The sequence below is a fragment of the Sabethes cyaneus genome, chromosome 1, assembly GCF_943734655.1.
Source record: "Sabethes cyaneus chromosome 1, idSabCyanKW18_F2, whole genome shotgun sequence".
In the NCBI taxonomy this organism is placed as follows: Eukaryota; Metazoa; Arthropoda; class Insecta; order Diptera; family Culicidae; genus Sabethes; species Sabethes cyaneus.
In genome coordinates this window covers 142841214-142859070 of record NC_071353.1, presented here as the reverse complement: position 1 = coordinate 142859070, position 17857 = coordinate 142841214, and the positions used below count along the sequence as shown (strand labels likewise).

General features: G+C 42.0%; 2 protein-coding genes across 3 annotated transcripts; one reads left to right on the top strand and one right to left on the bottom strand.

The window, feature by feature from the left end:
- Positions 1 to 1145: 1145 nt before the first annotated feature.
- LOC128746291 (uncharacterized) lies at positions 1146 to 2784 on the top strand. 2 transcript variants are annotated; one of them, XM_053843349.1, is made up of 4 exons: positions 1146 to 1246; positions 1319 to 1466; positions 1536 to 1715; positions 1802 to 2784. In XM_053843349.1, exons 2-4 carry the CDS (start codon positions 1432 to 1434, stop codon positions 2697 to 2699), a joined length of 1113 nt encoding a protein of 370 aa, XP_053699324.1. In that variant the 5' UTR covers positions 1146 to 1246; positions 1319 to 1431; the 3' UTR covers positions 2700 to 2784. The 2 variants fall into 2 exon arrangements, with proteins under 2 accessions (XP_053699324.1, XP_053699317.1); XM_053843342.1 differs by lacking the exon at positions 1146 to 1246 and having other exon boundaries at positions 1280 to 1466.
- An 11155-nt stretch (positions 2785 to 13939) lies between these two features.
- Positions 13940 to 17165, bottom strand: LOC128746325 (uncharacterized). Its single transcript, XM_053843375.1, has 4 exons — positions 17143 to 17165; positions 14971 to 15438; positions 14201 to 14907; positions 13940 to 14133 (listed from the first exon to the last, which is right to left on the bottom strand). The coding sequence occupies exons 1-4, from the start codon at positions 17163 to 17165 to the stop codon at positions 13940 to 13942; spliced, it is 1392 nt and encodes a 463-aa protein (XP_053699350.1).
- Positions 17166 to 17857: the final 692 nt, after the last annotated feature.

The following is a 17857-nucleotide window of genomic DNA, read 5'->3' as shown; positions in this document are numbered from 1 at the left end:
GCCTTTCCGAATCTTCAAATCTTTAGGCACAACGAATATTGGATTTTTTTAGGCTTTATAACTACCTACTCTAAGCGCTTATTCTTGGAAAATACCACTGAATTTAATCAAAATCGACCGTACAGCTTGACGACAAAATGAATAAGAGACCGCAAACTTTCTTTGACGCATCCAAGAAAACTTTTCAGCCATTTTACCGAGGCGAAGGTGTTAGTATTCGAGGTGGACGGCTGAGAGTATTAATATAATCCCGCTACCCCTCACAGTGGGCTTTCGATTAACTTGGTCATTTCTTTTTTACTAAGCCGTTTTTGGCGAAGCGTTACCCTGAGACTTAAGTGCATACTTTCATACGATGTTTTGAGAATCCGTTAAATACCTCCATTTCTTACTCTAGGAGTAAAAGCGATCCGCGACAAACTTTATTCAGCTAAATTGTAGATAATAACTAGGTGCACCACAATTGATGTCCCATATATAACTTTATCAAATTTTGCCCGACTGAAACGGTACTGTCAAATGTTCTGCGCCAATACTTCACAGTTGGCCAGGCCGATTTAACATTATCTCGGATGTTTCGCAAATGTCAATAATTTGGAATATTTCTATGAGTCTTTTAATGTAGCTATTATGATATTAATTATAATAAGAATAAATATAAATTAGCTGCCGGTTTGTGTTGAAGATTTATTTGTGCGACTATTTAAACCGTGGCTGTGAGTTTATTAGATAAGATAAGATTCAAGATCAATACTTGAAAAACCGTTTTCCAACATCGTACTAATCTGCTCGTCCAGGAACCGTAGCCTGCGTTTGTAGAAAAAAGACAAGAATATTTAAATTTCCTTAAAGCATTAATTAAAAATGCCTAATTGTCTTTCGAGTATTCTCGCGGATTTTGCTGGCAATTTTGTCACAATAAACGATGTATCGCACAGTTCCAGCGGTCGAATGATAAAAGACCAATAAAAGTGTCACTTTTAATAAATAAATATACTCGCTCGCCTCGCTACATGACCGTGCACTTTACCGGGGAAGCGGATTGCAATTCCCGACGCTACGCTCGCCAATCAGTCATATTCCATAGTCATCGCGTACCTATTGTGCCGAGGAAGCTACAGTTGATAACGGAACGGCACGCGTGCTTCAAAGATTCATATTTTCTAATCATCATTGTCAGTGCAAATAACACTTACTGCAGTATTAGAAACCACGCGACGCTCAGGGCGCCAGTTAGCAACGTACTGTACGATAAGGCGGATCGTTTTCGACATTTTTCAGAACATCATGTCCGTTTCCAGCCAAATTAACGTTCCAGATTATTTGAATGCCGAACTCATAGGAAAATCGCTTGCTAGCGAGTTTCAAACCAACAACTTGAAAGTGGAAAGTTTGGACATTTCACCAGCAGCGTCTATCGGCGATAACTATATGAGTGATGTATTTCGCATTCTTGTTAAATTTCGGTAATGTGAAACAATTCGCCAAAAAAATCGTGCTTTCTTTGTAATTTCCTGATTCTGATCGATTTGCAGTACTTCACCGACGGAGTCGGTCGTGCAACAGCTATCATTGGTGGTAAAATGTTTACCGAGCAGCGGCCATCGCGGCTCGGTAATCGAGGAAATGATCGTGTACGAAAAAGAAGCGGAAATGTTTCTGAACGTTGTTCCGGCGCTATCGAAATTAGCCAACAATGAATTTTTTGCCGCCAAGTAGGTTGCTTAGTACACGCTTAGATAGTTCCGAAGTTCTGGTTTATGCTTACGAAGAACCTACTCTGTTTCGTTTCCACTTGCAGATGCTACTATGCCACGCGCGTTCCGGAACGCATGCTGATGTTCCACGATCTCAAATCGTTGAACTACGTCATGTCCAATCGCCATGCCGGGCTAGACTTCGATCATTGTGCGTTGATCATGAAGAAAATCGGTAAATTTCATGCCGCGTCGATACCGTACGCCGAACGCAACATGGATCTGATGAACAAGTACTTCCACTTCAACATGTTTAATCCGTCCGTTGAGAAGAAAAACGACTGTATTAATGTGATCTTTGAACAAGGCTTGGCCACGCTCATTGAAGTTGCGGAAAACAGCTGGGATAATTTTGATCCAAAAATACTAACGAAGCTTAAGAAGTTACTACCGATATACGTAACAAAACTTGAAGCATGTCTAACGCAGAAATTCGACGACGGTTTTAAGGTGTTGAATCACGGAGATTTATGGTGCAACAACATGCTTTTCAAGTACGGCGGACAATCCGGAAAAGTTGAGGATGTAGTTTTCGTTGATTATCAGATTTGCTTCTATTCAAGTCCGGGTGTGGATCTCAACTATGCCATCGCGAACTGTCCAAACCTAGCGACCCGAGATCGATCCGACGAACTGGTTGCTATCTATTATCAAGCTCTAGCAGAGACGTTAAAATCTGTTGGGTATCCGAAAATCCCATCCCTAGACGATGTACAGCACGAAATCCGGAGGATGGAATTTTTCGCTCTGGTTTCGGTCGTTTCGATACTTCCCATCGTGATGATGGAGAAGACGGATTCGTTCGAGGTTAGCTTCGAATCGTTCATTGACGAAGAATTGGCAGCGAAAGCTCGCAAGTTACAGTACAGCGGGAAAACATTCCAGGCCATAGTGAAACCGATGCTGAAGCGATTCGACGAGCGAGGACTGTTGGATGTGTGACGATAAAGTTTAATGTTTTGTTTTCAACAGTATTTTTAAACAGTGAACGGTGCATCCCTGTGGACGTGAACCATTCAATTGTATACGACACGATTATAATAAAGAAACAAATGGCGCTATCTATCCTCTTAAGTTTATTGCCGGTAAGCCTATTGTCAAACTGTCATAATAATTTTCATATTTTTGTACCCTGGGGTTCGCCTTTAAATTATGATGACACTTTTCCGCGTGTGTTGTTTTCTTATTCCAATTATGTGCGGATACCGCAATAAAACTGGCTATGCATTGTGAATTTTGTCGGTTTAACTATTTTCAGCTGAGAACCAGGAAGAGACCACAGACTTCGGGGCAGACCCCGCACCCGATGGATGTGCGCTGTCGAGGGCGAACGAAACTGTTAGCGAATTGGCGGATTGTATTCGGCGTAGAGTCGGCAATGCTCCACAGCGGGTTATTACCAAGATTTGGGAATAGGAGAAGCTACCGGAGGAATGGCAGGAAGGAGTGGTTTGTCCCATCTACAAAAAGGATGAACGACTCGACTGCTGCAACATAACGCTGTAGAATGTTGCTTACAAGGTACTCAGATCCTGTCACGCCGACTGTCACCGATAGCACGAGGTTTCGTAGGGAAAGACTGGGCGGGCTTCATGAGGGCTCGAGCTACTATGAACCAAATTTTCACCAACCAACAGATCTTGCAGAAATGTTGAAAGTACAATGTGCCCACGCATCACATGTTTATTGATTTCAAAGCAGCATACGATACAGTCGATCGAGATCAGCTAAGTCAGCGGTTCCCCGAATAAACTGTCGTGACTGATCAGCGCTACATTGGATCGAGTGATGTGATTCGCCACAGCCAGGAACTTTGCGACGGCGGCGGAGGCTATCTACGCCAGACTAACAGCGGAATTTAGAACGAGTGGGCTCAAAATAAATGCGTCGAAGACCAAATATATGAAAGGAAGAGGCTCAAAGGAAAGAAACGCGCGTTTCTCATGGACGGTCACCGTTGACGGCGATGAACTGAAAGTGGTAGATGAGCTCGTGTATTTGGGATCGTTAGTGGTCGCGGATAACCAAACTCGTAAACAGATTCAGTGGCGCGTTCAAGCCGGAAATCGGGCCTACTTTGCCCTTCGCAAAATACTACGATCATGAAGCATATGCCGCCTAGCAAGGTACAAAATTCTTAGACCGGTAGTTCTTTATGGACTCGAAACTGTGACACTGCACACAGAGAACATACGCGCCCTCAATGTTGCGAAACGAGCGAGAAGTCAACCATGCCTACTCACACGCGAAAGAGTATGAGACACATAGCATTTAACGCTTACGTCGCACACGCAGGCGTAAAAGAAACAGCCGCCGGTGCTGTGTACAGACATTCTGCTACCCATACACTCGCGCAAGCACATCCTCACATCATCTTCCTGCATAGCTTATTGCCGAGTCAAAAAACTCGCAGGGAATCAGCTGCTCCCGAGACTGGTAGCGCACTGGGATAAAAATTTTGCATTACTTTTTCTTCTTCATCTTCGCCCTCGATTCTACTCACGGGCGGGAGTACGAGCCGTCGTGAGTAATCGGTATCAGCAGATCGAGCTGCAACGACGAACGATGAGCGACGACTGTAGCTGTTAGCTAAATACACACTCGCAAAGACTCGCTGCAGTGCATGAAGAAATAAAAGCAGGAGTTTTAAGAGGATGCTTATGCTGGCGTGTTCGTTAGAATGAGTACGCGTGTGTGCGAAAATTAGACTACACGAGTGTGGGCTTCGCAACACTGCGCACCCTTGCTATGTTCGAGCGGAAGATACTGCGGACGATATTTGAAGGAGTACAAATTGAAAACGCAGAGTGGCGGAAACGTCTGCATCACAAGCTACAGGCACTGTCTGGAGAGATTTCCATCGTACACCTGGTGTAAGTCGGTCGAGTACGATGAGCCGGACGCGTTATAAGGATGTCGGACGACATTGCGACAAAAACAGTTCTCTTCAACAACGCCACCGGCACCAGGAATTGGGGGGCCCAACGTGCAAGAACGGCACGACCATGTCGAAAGTGATTTCTAAGGCGACTGGAAAATAGGCTGCTGACGACGACGACGAGTCAATTTCAAGCTCAATTATTTAGGTTGGGATCACTTCATATCCATGAGCGTTGCCTTGGTTATGTGTAAACAAACCAATGCTGTGGCTTCCTATTAGCTTCCATACGTCAGCTCGCTAGCAGAAACTTTACCGTTAAATTTCGTTTTGGAACAACTTAGTTGAGGAGAGTAAATCAGACATCCGAGGCAACGTCAAATCACAAGCCAGGACCATAATGTACCAAAATAGTGGCACAAGTAGCCCAGAACACTAACGTAAGATTCGTCAGAAAGACGAGACCACGCGAAGCCAGCTCCCCACAGATCCAAAGCAAACTGAGGTACTGAGAAAACTGTGGTCTCCATGAGGCCTAAACCTCCGGGGATTCCGTCCCTCCCAAATGCCTGCGAGCGGAAAATTCCCAAAAAAAAAGTGCAGAACACTAGGGTTTTGCAGATAAACCTCCATCATGCGAACGCAGCATCGGGCGTACATTCAAGGAGGTTGAACAAAGACACTTTGAACCTGGCCCTGATTCAAGAACCTTGGGTCTAAAAAGGAAGAATATAAGGTATTCAAACAAGCACAGGTATGTTATTCTATGATGACAAGCATTGTAGTCAACGCAAACATTAATTGCTTTCCTATCACAGAGTTCATCAAACGAGACGAGGTTCCAACCGCCAGAAAAAAATCCGATATCATCGTAGCATCGGCCTACATTCCTGGTGACATTCCTGCGATTCCTACTCAAGAAGTTGCGACGTTCGTCAAATACTGCAGTATTTGACGTTATCATCAACGCTTATCATACCTTGTGGAGTAGCACCAATATCAACAATCTAGGTGAGTGTCTTTTAAAATTTCTCTCGTCAAACAAAATCGACATTGCTAATAAGGGCAATGAACCAACATTTATAAATTCCATCAGGCATTGGGTTGGGTTGAATGGGTGGGGAGCCTAGTGTTACAGGTTGCCTACCGATATCCAAGGAAAACCAACTGAGATCAGTATGCGATTGAACTTGCATCGAAGAACCGCACTACAAGAATTAGATCGATTCAACAACTTGTTTATTTGTTATTTTCCATCTGGCCTCTTGGGCCTCCATGAAATTTACTTGGATTGGATGGGGAAAAGCCCCTTTGAGATAGTCTAACATACGCCATTCTCAAAGAGGCATAAAAACCCCATCATCTTTTGATTATTTTCAGTATTTACAAATTCTATAAAAGTCGTTTTTACACTATTTACATACAAATACACAAAAATCATACACTTCTTAATAACTAATCAAATTTCTAGTAGGCGTCATACATATTAAAATACTCCTTGTAGTCTTGTCTTAAAACTAACACTGGACATGCAAAAATCAAAGTGAACATAGCATTTATTAAAAATATCACTCATCGCCCTTGTGGGTTCGTTTTGGCCGTATTGAGTACGCTGGTATTGCAGTCTTAGAAAGTCCCATGTTCTTAGGCTTCTAGGCGGAATATTGATATTGATATTAGATAGGATGAAAGGCGAATCGATTTCCCCTAGTAGCAGCTTTCCAACAAAAACTGCTCTGGAAATGTCCCTTCTTCTGACCAGCGTATTCATGTCGAGCAAGCGGCAACGATCAATGTATGGTGGTAACTCTGCTGGGTTCTGCCAAGGCAAACGTCTTAGAGCATAGCGCAGGAACCTTGATTGAACTGCTTCGATTCTGTTTGACCAAGAAGCCGCGTATGGGCTCCATATAATAGCTGAGGATTCCAATAGAGAACGAACAAGGCAGAAATACAATGCTCGTAAGCAGTATGGATCATTAAAATCTTTGGCAATTCTTACGATAAATCCCAAATTTCTGTTCGCCTGTGCTATAATATGCGAGTAATGGTTTCTAAAAGACATTTGTGTGTCCAATAGTACCCCAAGATCTTTTATTACTGTTACTCTGTTGAGTTGCTCTTCAGAATGAGTATAATTCCAAAGAATAAAGTTTTTCCTACGTGAAAAAGAGATCACAGAGCACTTAGATACACTCAAGACCAGGAGGTTTCGGGAACACCAATCATGAAAATCATTCAAATGCTGCTGTAGTTCAATGCAATCTGCTGTCGAACGTACTATAAGGAAGAGCTTGAGGTCGTCGGCATAGATTAGAAATCGGCCTGAAGGTATAACTTGGCAGACGTCGTTGAAGAATAATGAAAAAAGTAATGGCCCCAGGTTACTCCCTTGAGGTACGCCCGAGCAGTTTGTGAAACATTGCGATTCATGACTTCCTATTTTTACAGAAAGAGTTCGACCAACAAGGTATGATTTGAACCATTCTACCATGTTGGGCGACACCCCAAGGCGTTCAATTTTTGCCAATAAGATAGAGTGATCAACGCGATCAAATGCCGCCTTAATATCAGTATACACGGTGTCGACTTGGGCTCCTCCTTCCATACCCTTAATGCAATGGGAAGTAAACTGTGCTAAGTTTGTTGTTGTCGATCTGCCTGGGAAGAAACCATGTTGATCCGTCGAAATGTAGGATTTTCCCTCCCGTAATATGATGCCACCAACTAAGATTTCAAGCAGCTTGGAACCTGCGCAGAGGGATGTAATTCCACGATAGTTTGCCACGTTTTGTTTATCGCCTTTTTTAAAGATGGGGAACATAATAGATTTTTTCCAGCGCGATGGGAATATCGCCTGAGATAGCGATTGATTGAAGATTAACTTTAGCGGAACACATAAGGCAGTTGCACATTTTTTTAACACAATCAAGGGGATTCCGTCTGGTCCTACTGACGTTGAGGACTTTAACTTCTTCAGTGCATTAAGAATGTCTTCGTCCGAAAAACTGATATTTGCGATGTTGAACACGTCGCTTGGTACATCACGGATGGCATGCTCGATTTGAGTCAGATTAGGTATCACTGTTGAGAACACACTCGAGAAGTGCTTAGCAAATAGGTTACAGGTAGCACTTGATGTACTTGAAGTTTCGTCTGCCAGAAACATGCTGCGGGGAAGCCCATTTTGTTTACGCTTCTCATTTATAAAACACCAGAAGCGTTTCGGGTTTCGCGTTAGATTCGATTGCGTACGTAATGTGTATCTTGAGTAGAGAAGTCGATTGTAAGTTCTGTAATTATTACTGGCAAGAACGAATTCCCGCTTTGTTAGGGAACCGCGTCGATTAGTGTAATTGCGAAGTGCTGTTGCTCTCAGTCGCTTCAGTTCCCGTAGATGACTATTCGACCAAGGAGGTTTCGGCCGGGGACGAGGTGAAGGCACAAATGATCTAAAATGCTGTGTTAAAGTGTTCGAGAAAACATCCACTGCCGTGTTAATATCGATTGCACCGTTTAGCAGATTGTTCCAGTCAATAGCTGAGAGGGATTCTTGAAGCCCAGCGAAATCAGTTTTGGAGAAGTTGAATTCTCTCACATTGTGTGACTCCTCAAAATCTACCTGGTGAGGACATGCCAGGGATACTAATAGCGGTGGATGTTGCGGGTCAATATCAACAAGTGGTTCGTATGCTTCAAAGCAATTACAGTACGACGAGGCTTCTGCGTTTACGAAAACAAGATCCAGTGTTCGATCACGATAATTTCTGACTGTAGAGAGCTGAAGCAAGTTCAGCAAGGACATGCCGTCAAGCATTGTTATGCTCGATCTTGGGAAGGATGATTCAGCGGGATCGGGAATCGCGTGACCAATCGGTGTACTTTTCCAAACAAGGCCAGGTTGATTGTAGTCACCAAATAGTAGATGGACTGCGTTGTGGTCTAACGAGCTTGTAACGAGAAGTGCAGAATCGATGTGTTTCTGGATTACGCTAGCGTCAGAAGAGAAGTCTGGTGGTAGGTATACAACACCTACACAGATATTTGTATCACAATAATTAATGTTCACCCACAATTGCTCGAGTTCAAAGCTAACGCCGGTTTTTTGTTTTGAGGACAGCTTATTTGACACAGCGATGAGGACACCTCCGCCACGTTTTTTTCCACTACCAGAGGGATCCCGATCGTTGCGGTAAACACTATACATTGGTCCAAACAATTGAAGTGATGTGATTTCGTCATTCAGCCAGGTTTCAGTCAGGATGATAACATTATGCTCAGCATCAGATACCGCGACGAACAGGTCATCAATCTTCGTACGTAAACCTCTGACGTTTTAGTAGAATAAACTGTCTGCTAGTGGCTGGTGGGCTTGACGATGTTTGACGACCAGCCAAGATTGGATGCTGAACTACAGTGACTGGAGCAAGCGGGTCGCCTTCGTCGGATGACCTCTCGGTTGCCGCTGCGTTGGTATTTGGACCACTGCTGTCATCAACGATGATGTAGTCAGGCATGTTGCGATTATCTGTAGGCTGTAAGTGTGGGTCGACTTGAGGGCGCGCAGTATCTCGTACTTGAGTCGGTATCGAAGGTGTTGAAGGAAACGATAGTCTCCGCATACAATAGTAATTGCCCATTTAAAAGGGTTACTTCTACTAGGAATGCTCTCTGGTGGAACAAAAGACGTCCTCTGTCCATATTTTTTTTTTCCAATTTCGGATTTTGATTGTGACATTAGATGTTCTCAAGCAAACTCTTCAGGATTTGAGCGAACAAAAGAGATTGCACCCAAAGTTGCCGGGATGGTTTTCACTAGAGCTATGGTGGAAAATGCAGTGAGATCCTTTCAACATTTTAAATCGTAGAGGGTGTCCTACATCAAATTGCATCACGAAAATACGCTGTAGAAAATTACCTAGTTAACTGATCCTTTTCAAACTTTCAGACAATAAAATATAACCCATTGGTAAGCTTTTGGCATACTTACTTTATTCAACTTTAATACCATAACCGTACGCTCGCACCTTAAGCTAAACTCCACTCACAAGATTCTGTACAACATCTGACTGCAGCTTCTTCTGTGCGGAAACCCACTTTTTCTTTATGTCTTCCTCAGATTTGACTTCCTTGCGATGCTTCCGTAGTGCCTGCTTCCTAATATCCCAGTATTTTTCGATGGGCCTTAGTTCCGGTGCGTTGGGCGGGTTCATGTCCTTGGGTACGAAAGTGATCCCGTTGTAAGACTTCAGGACATCCTTTGAATAGTGGCACGAAGTTATATCCGGAGATCCAGAAGATCGTAGGGGCCTCGTGTTGCTTCAACAGAGCAAGCAGACGCTTCTGTAGATACTCCTTGAGGTAGATCTGCCCGTTTACATTCCCGGTAGTCACGAACGGCGCACTTCGCTTGCCACATGAGCAGATCGCTTACCCAATCATGTATTTCTTGGCAAACTTTGAAAGTTTCTGCTACCTTACTTCCTCCGGAACATCAAGCTTGTGCTGGGCGGTGAAGAACATTAGCCCCAGAAGCTGCCTTGACGTAAGTCTCATCATCCATGATGAGACAATGAAGCTTCATCAGCATCCGGGTGTTACACCCGGGTCTTCCGTTCGATGCTTAGAGTTTCGTAGTAATGTTTAATCACACCTTTCATCGTTCACTGCACGATTCCGAGTTGTTTTCCGATGTCCCGATTACTTCTACCCAAATTTTCAAGAGAAAATACTCTTTGGGTAATTTTCTACAGCGTTTTATCCGTAATGCAATTTGATGTGGGATACCTTTTAAATGGGATTCTTAAGGTCCGCTAAGAATTGGTACCATATGGTAGCGCGTGCGTCTTGCGTGGATCTGACAGATAATCTGTTAAATTGTATGAGTGAAACTTATGTCAGATTTATACAACCGCTACGTTAAAGTACCAATTCTGCGCGAGCCTTTACAGATGCAAAACGGAGAATCAGGACAAATTCCATCTTCAATTGAGCTTTTACATCTGTGGAGAAGTGATCCAAGTTTAATTGGATATCTCTATCTCAGAACGTAGAAGAAATATTGTTGCATGAGCTGTATAGTTTTACTTTTCGAAAAGCTTGTTAATACCTATTTTAGATGACCAAAAATTTCAAGCCAGGATTAAGGTAACGCAATGTCAATTGTTATCAACATTGCAACATATCGAAGCAATACCACTCGAGAACAGGATGACACAAAAATTAGTTTAAATTTACGACACGCTAATTTTGCCGCAATTTCTGACGAGCTTTCGCATATCGACTGGCAAAATGTTTTCATTTCCCCTGACGTATTTGATGCTGCTCTAATGAAACCGGTAACTGATGAAATGATTAATTTTGTTAGTCGTTTTGAAGCGTTTGACCGTGTGGACAATAATTATTTTCTGGTAGAAACGGCACTGGATTTCAACGTAACAGCATTTTACCATGCAGTATATAAAGTTCTATCCCGACATTGCGCAATAATTGGTAAACGTGAGTTAGCAACCAATTATCCCGCATGGTTTGACGGTGAAACAATATCGCTATTAAAAAGGAAGAAAAAGCTGTATAATAAATTCAGAAAAAGCAGGCTATCTTCCGACGAATTGGCATATAGGCAAGTTCGTGATGCTTTTAAATTCAGGAATAGAGCACAACATAAACTATACATGGACAGGTTGCAGAGGGACATTCAGCTCAACCCGAAGACCTTTTGGACTTATGTTAATTCGAAGCGCCAGGACAAAGGACTGCCGATAAATGTTGCGTATAAAGACAAAAATGCCGGAAATGCATCCGAAGCATCTGAGCTGTTCTCTGAGTTCTTTAAAAATGTGTTTAACCCCAATCCAAGGTCAGGATACACTGAATCTCCGTTATCAGATCCAACACCAGCTATATTCGAACTATCGTCGACAGACATTCGTAATGCAATTTTGTCTTTAGATACTTCTAAATCCAGTGGGTCTGACGGAATTCCGAATGCTTTGTTGAGAAGTTGTGTAGATGGTTTATTAGCTCCACTACACAGCCTATTCAGTGCCTCATTAGCAACAGTTTCATTCCCAAAGTTATGGAAGATCTTGCACATTATACCAATTCACAAAAAAGGTTTCGTAGCTGCCGGTTGAGAACTATAGAGGAATTGCCATTCTCTCGGCCATACCTAAAATGTTTGAATCTCTGGTATATGAGCAATTGTATCTTATAATTGAACCAAAAATTTCAAGTTTTCAACATGGTTTCCTTAAAAAACGCTCAACGGTAACGAATTTGGCAGAATTTGTGTCGAGAACTGCGCAATGGATGATGAATGGTTATGAAGTGGATACAATCTACACGGATATGTCGAAGGCGTTTGGTGTAATTAATATAGATGCGATTACAGCTGTGTTACCAAAATATGGAATAGGCGGAATGAATCTGCAGTGGATAGACGATTATTTAAGAAATCGATCGCAATATGTCAAGATTGATAAAAGCAAATCAATGTCCCGTTTGGTCTGGTGTACCCCAAGGGAGCCATCTTGGACCTTTACTTTTCGTAACTATCATGAACGAGCTTCCGGAACTACTTCCCGCTGTTTACATCCTAATTTATGCCGACGATGTTAAGATTTTTCTCCCAGTAAAATGCATGAATGATTGTCGCATACTTCAAGATAGCGTCGATCGGTTCGTCGGCTTTTGCGAAATGTTTGGTCTCAGAGTGAATACAACGAAGTGCAGCGTGGTTTCGTTCACTCGAAAACCAAACAAATTGTTGTCTGAGTATCTAATAGAAGGTGACGTAATTCCTAGAAAGGATTGTGTATGTGACCTTGGAGTGGAAATAGATAATGAGCTCAACTTTGTTCGTCATGTGGAAAAGATAGTAGCAAAGGCAAATTCACTGTTCGGTTTAATCAAACGCCTTAGTGGCGATCTGAATGACCCGTATACTATCATATTACTCTATACAATTCCTTAGTACGCAGTGGTATTGAACACGCGAGCATAATGTGGCAACCCTGCTATGAAGTGCATAAGAAACGAGTCGAACGAATTCAGAAAAAAATTATACGCTATGCCCTGCGGAATTTAAGATGGTCTGGAGATATGCCCGATTACAAGTCGTTATGCATGTTTATTGGAACGGAAAGCTTAGAGAGCAGACGACGTACCACAGATGCTCTTTTCCTAAAGGATTTACTCAGCGGCAGTTATAACTCGCCATATCTGTTGAGTCAGATAACCGTGTACGATGGACGTTCTTCGTTGAGGCGGGTTAGGCCTTTCCAATTGACAAATAGAGTCCAAAACTATGCTAGAAACGAACCAGTATATAGAATGATGTCCATATTTAATAATTATCGAGATATTGTTAATGTTCAAATGACAAAGCAGCAAATTAAGTGTAGTTTTAGATTGTTTTATGTAAATTTTATGTGATAAATAATTAGTTTTAATGATGATAACGGGCGAAGCCTATCAATCAGTTAATCAATAAATAAATAAAAAGAAATGTGGCACAGGCTCATGAATCACGAGTTGTATAATTAGTATTTGAACAAATTTGTTTAGCGCTGGTTGATTGTTCCTTGGGTACAAAAACAAACAACGGTCATTAACAAAACTTTGGTTTCAGAAATTTACGGGGGTAGTGGAAGCTATTAGACCAACATTGCCTTTAGAATTTGCTTGATAGTGAGCTTTGTGGTTACAATCTGTAATCTGTGGCAGAGGCGAATGGACGTAATGGGTACTGATGACTCATTTAGGATGGTTATTCATTTTATTTTCCCGGCAAAAATAAACAGTAAATTATCATTCCGTTTTTTAAATTCTGTCCATCGCAATAACGAAACAAATCACTGGGCATTAGAGTATGATCGCATATAGACATTCGCATAAAATACAATTAATCATCTTTTCATCTGAATATCAAAGCCGCAAATAGCCACCATTAAGAGTAAGTAAGCATACAAAACCTCTAATGATATCTCGTTCTCATACAATAAAACAATTCTATTGAGGTATAATTATACTGTCATGCCGGCCAGCGATCAGTTTAACTTTTTTGTCAAATCATCCACAATTGGCTGGATAGCTGTAAACTAGTGACAACGGGTGCGGTTTTTCGTACATTTCAATTGGTAACCAGAAGAACCTGAATCACTTTCTTCTAATTTGTTTCAATTATGATCCAAGCATAGTAAATAAATGTGACAAACTAAAATTACAACAAAGTTCGTACCATAATTTCTGCCGCAAAGTCCAGCACCAAATAAATAGCTTAGAATGAAAATATTTGTCCCTACTAGTCCAGTAAACCTTCACTATCGAACAGAGTCATCAACCTGGTAATGGCTTTCCGGTAACGAGGTCCGTTGTACTGAAATTGCCGCAACCGTTCGGCTTTGCTCTCGTCAACCATAGCATCGATGCTGACGTCCAAATCGGAGGCGGCTTCCATTGTTACTATCGGTAGAATTGAGATAGCTGCCGCAAGACCTGCGAGAAAACCAAAATCATAAACTTGCGAACGAGCAAACATGTGATCGATGAAAAGAGTACGTACTAAAATAACTCATCCTTTTGATCTCCATTTGCACATCGGCGAGAGAAGGAATTTGCCCGTGGTGGCCCTTCAATGCTTGCACGAGGCTCGTGTGATATTCCTTGATTAAGTTGTCACGTTGATTCTCCCGCACTTCGTACGTGGGACAGTTCATAAGCGAGTAGTTTAAATCAATTCCTGGACTGGTGTAGAAACTCAGCTGGTAGTCTACGAAGACGGCATCCTCCGGTCGGCCATCGGAGTTATACCGGAACAGTATGTTGTTAATCCACAAATCACCGTGATTGATTACCTTGTAACCATCGGAAAACTTCTGATTCAAACAAGCGACCACACGTTCTCTGTACCGAGGTCTCATCGATTTCAGTTTTTCCAAAATGTTCCGATCGAATTCTGGCCATTTTTCGGCACATTCGATTAGAGTATCAAATCCACTGGCAAAAATGTCCAGAACTGTGTTGCTGTCATCGGCCACGTGAGGGTTCATGAAGCCATACTCAAATTGCTGTTCCAGCTCTCGGCGCCTCGATGCGCTACTAGCGGCCAACAGCATCGACGATGCATGGAACTTTGCAATTTTTCGCATTATTACCGCACAATGGTCATAATCGAGCCCTCCACCGGTGCGATCCGCCATGGTAAATCCCGCCGCATTTAGGTCCTGAAAAACTATCATTCGAATCGGATCGGTTGTGGCGTAATACAATCTAGTGTTAAGAAAAAAATAACGGGTTTAACATAAAATCCATAACCAAATTTTTGATTCGCACTTTGCTGCAAACATTTCATTATCCACCATTGCGGACAGCTCGGGAACAACCGTTCGAAACATATTGACCTCCTTGTCGAATGCATTCAGCAGCTCAATAACGGACCCTCGATGTCCCTTGTCAGGCATGCACTTAACGATCAGGGAAATTTCTTCCACTTGCCCGCCCGGCGGCAGACGCTTGTAGCTTGCCCACATCCGGAACACATCACTCAGATAGTTATCACCCGCCGTAGTAGCACTTCTTATGATAAACTTATCGACTTTAACCGCCACTCGTCGGGGATATTCGAGGCCATGCTCGAGTGCCCTGCGTATCAAGGTTTCATTAAGATAAACCGGTAATAGGGCACCGGTCGATTCACTGCTGCTGGTGGTCATGCTGGATGAGGAGATTGAACTGGTCCATCCCCTGGGTTGGGTCGGATTTACATAGTACACCGATTCGCCCCCTGGGAACAGTTTAACTCTAGCGAACAAAAAAAAAGTCGCGGAACTAACAAAAGTCGGGAAATGTTCCATAATTGCACACCTTGAAACTGCCCATCATCGGCTCAGACTCAGACTCAAGTTGCAACTTAGCTAATGATAACGATAAAACAGTAAATCATTGTCACAGCGCACAGTAGATCATTAGCCGCTGTTGGTTTTCCGCCATTGAAAGGGATTATGATTTATGGGTGTGTGTATTTTAAGTAGTAAAAGTAACTATTTTTTTCTGTATGCAAAACATTTTTATCACTCCTTGTCTGTTCGGGTGAGATTCATGTGCTTGAAATGGGTGCTGAAGGAGAAACCAAATTTTAAATACATTGTTTTACGTAATCCATGGAAAGATAATAAAGAAATTTGATTTTATTTCGAAGAAATGAATTTTTGGTCAAAATGTATGAAATTTTCGCGTTTGAGTTTATTTTACAAATTAACGCATTTGATAAGATTTTTCAAAATTTACCATTTTCTCACGGTATTAAGTCACGGAAAATGAAAAAAGAACATTGAATTGACAATTGGCATTAAAACACGGACATGGAATATACTGCCCATCAGGCCAGTCAAGTTAAGTCAACTTCAAGGAAAGCTAGCCGCCTTAAGTTTGAAATCCTGGGGCTGAGCGAGGTCCGTTGACTGGATACCTGCAAACACAAGGCATCGATCGAGCAAGTCTTGCTCTACTCTGGCATACAAGGTGAAAATGCTACTCGGGAGAGAGAGGAGCTGGATTCCTATTAAGCCCAGGGGCACATGTGACTCTGATGAGGTATAGGAACCATTAAATCAAAGAATAATCGTGGCCAAATTTAGAACACGTGTTTGAAGCCTTACTGTTGCAATCCAGTTCTCTGCGCAAGAGAAACGCGAAGATTGGCTGAAACAACTCGAACCGTAAACTCGTCATGGAACACCATGGCCGAAGTGAAATGAGCGAAAAAGGTGGCTGTATACGGAGTTCTGTGGTACCTAACAACGAAGATTGGATGGAAACAAAGACAAACTTCGTAAAACCTTTCAAAATCATAGAAACCGGACGGGGTACTTGATACCAAGGAAGTCCGAATATCCACTAGAAGGGCTCTGTCGTCTTCTATACAGATGGGTCAAAAATGAGTAACTCTACTGGAGCAGGCATCACAGGTCCAGGAATAAATATATCAATACCAATGAGACACTGGCCCACAGCGTTCCAGGCTAGAATATACGCAACCTACGAATGAACACGTATCTGCCTAGTTAAAAATTATAAATATGCTAACATATTTATTTTTTTGACAGTCAAGCAGTACTTAAAGCACTTAAGGGGGCATAGTACTTTTTCAACTTAAAAAAATCGAAATTTTTTATTGATTATTTCGAAAGATTAACATTTTGACTATATGTGTTTTAAGTCATTTCGATGAATTCCAAAAATTGACAAAGTTACAGCTAAATAGCTACCGCGCATGTCTGGAGCGATTACACAGCGAATAAAGACTTCATCGTCGTTTTTCTCTAAACCAGGTTTTGAAAGTCGGTACCATAAATATCTCAAGAACGGCTCAAGCAATTCTCATGATTCTTTTTTTGTTTCAAAGCCAACAAAATTATCTAGTGTTTGACCCATCCTTTTTTCGATATTACAATTTTTGTATTTTTTAGAAATGTGTAAAGTCAATTTTTCGACTAAAAACCTTACTTTTCGGTTTGAATGTTCGCCATTTTGCTATGCGCTCGAATTGCAAAAAAAGGATGGGTCAAACACGAGATAATTTAATATACTTCCATGTCGTTTTGGAATTTTTCAATTCGGATAAGCCCCCCAGCACCAATCCATGGTACCGCAAATCATGTTTTTTTCGAATGATCATGTTCAAGGAGCCGTAGGGGAGACGGAAAGAGGTTTACATATCCAAACAAAATTGTAAATATTAGTATAAAGTGCAATGTTTAGAATGCAAGAAACCCGAATCGATTCGCTTTTCGCGTTATCGGGAAAAAAATATTTGAAATAAGGCAAAAAATATGGTGTAAAAAGTACTATGCCCCCTTAAAGCTTGTATTTGTAATACAAAGCTAGTATGGGAGTGTATTCTCTCGCTGACGCAACTGACGGAAAAGAATCAAGTCAATCTTTACTGGGTTCCTAGGCATTGCGGAGCGGAAAAAAGTCGATATCGTAGGCCTCATCTACGGAATTTATGGTCCAGAACCATTCTGTGGTGGTCACCAAGCGCACCGAAACTTCGATGTGGGGCCAAAAATATATTGCGTAGTTTAATTATCGAGTGGGACTCTAACCCACACTCTAGAGTGTGGGTCTGTGTGAATCCGTGTTGCTCGTCAGCGATGTATTATTGGACGAACGAGGAAAATGACGCGATCACAACGGTAAAAGATCGAAGAGTTTCGAT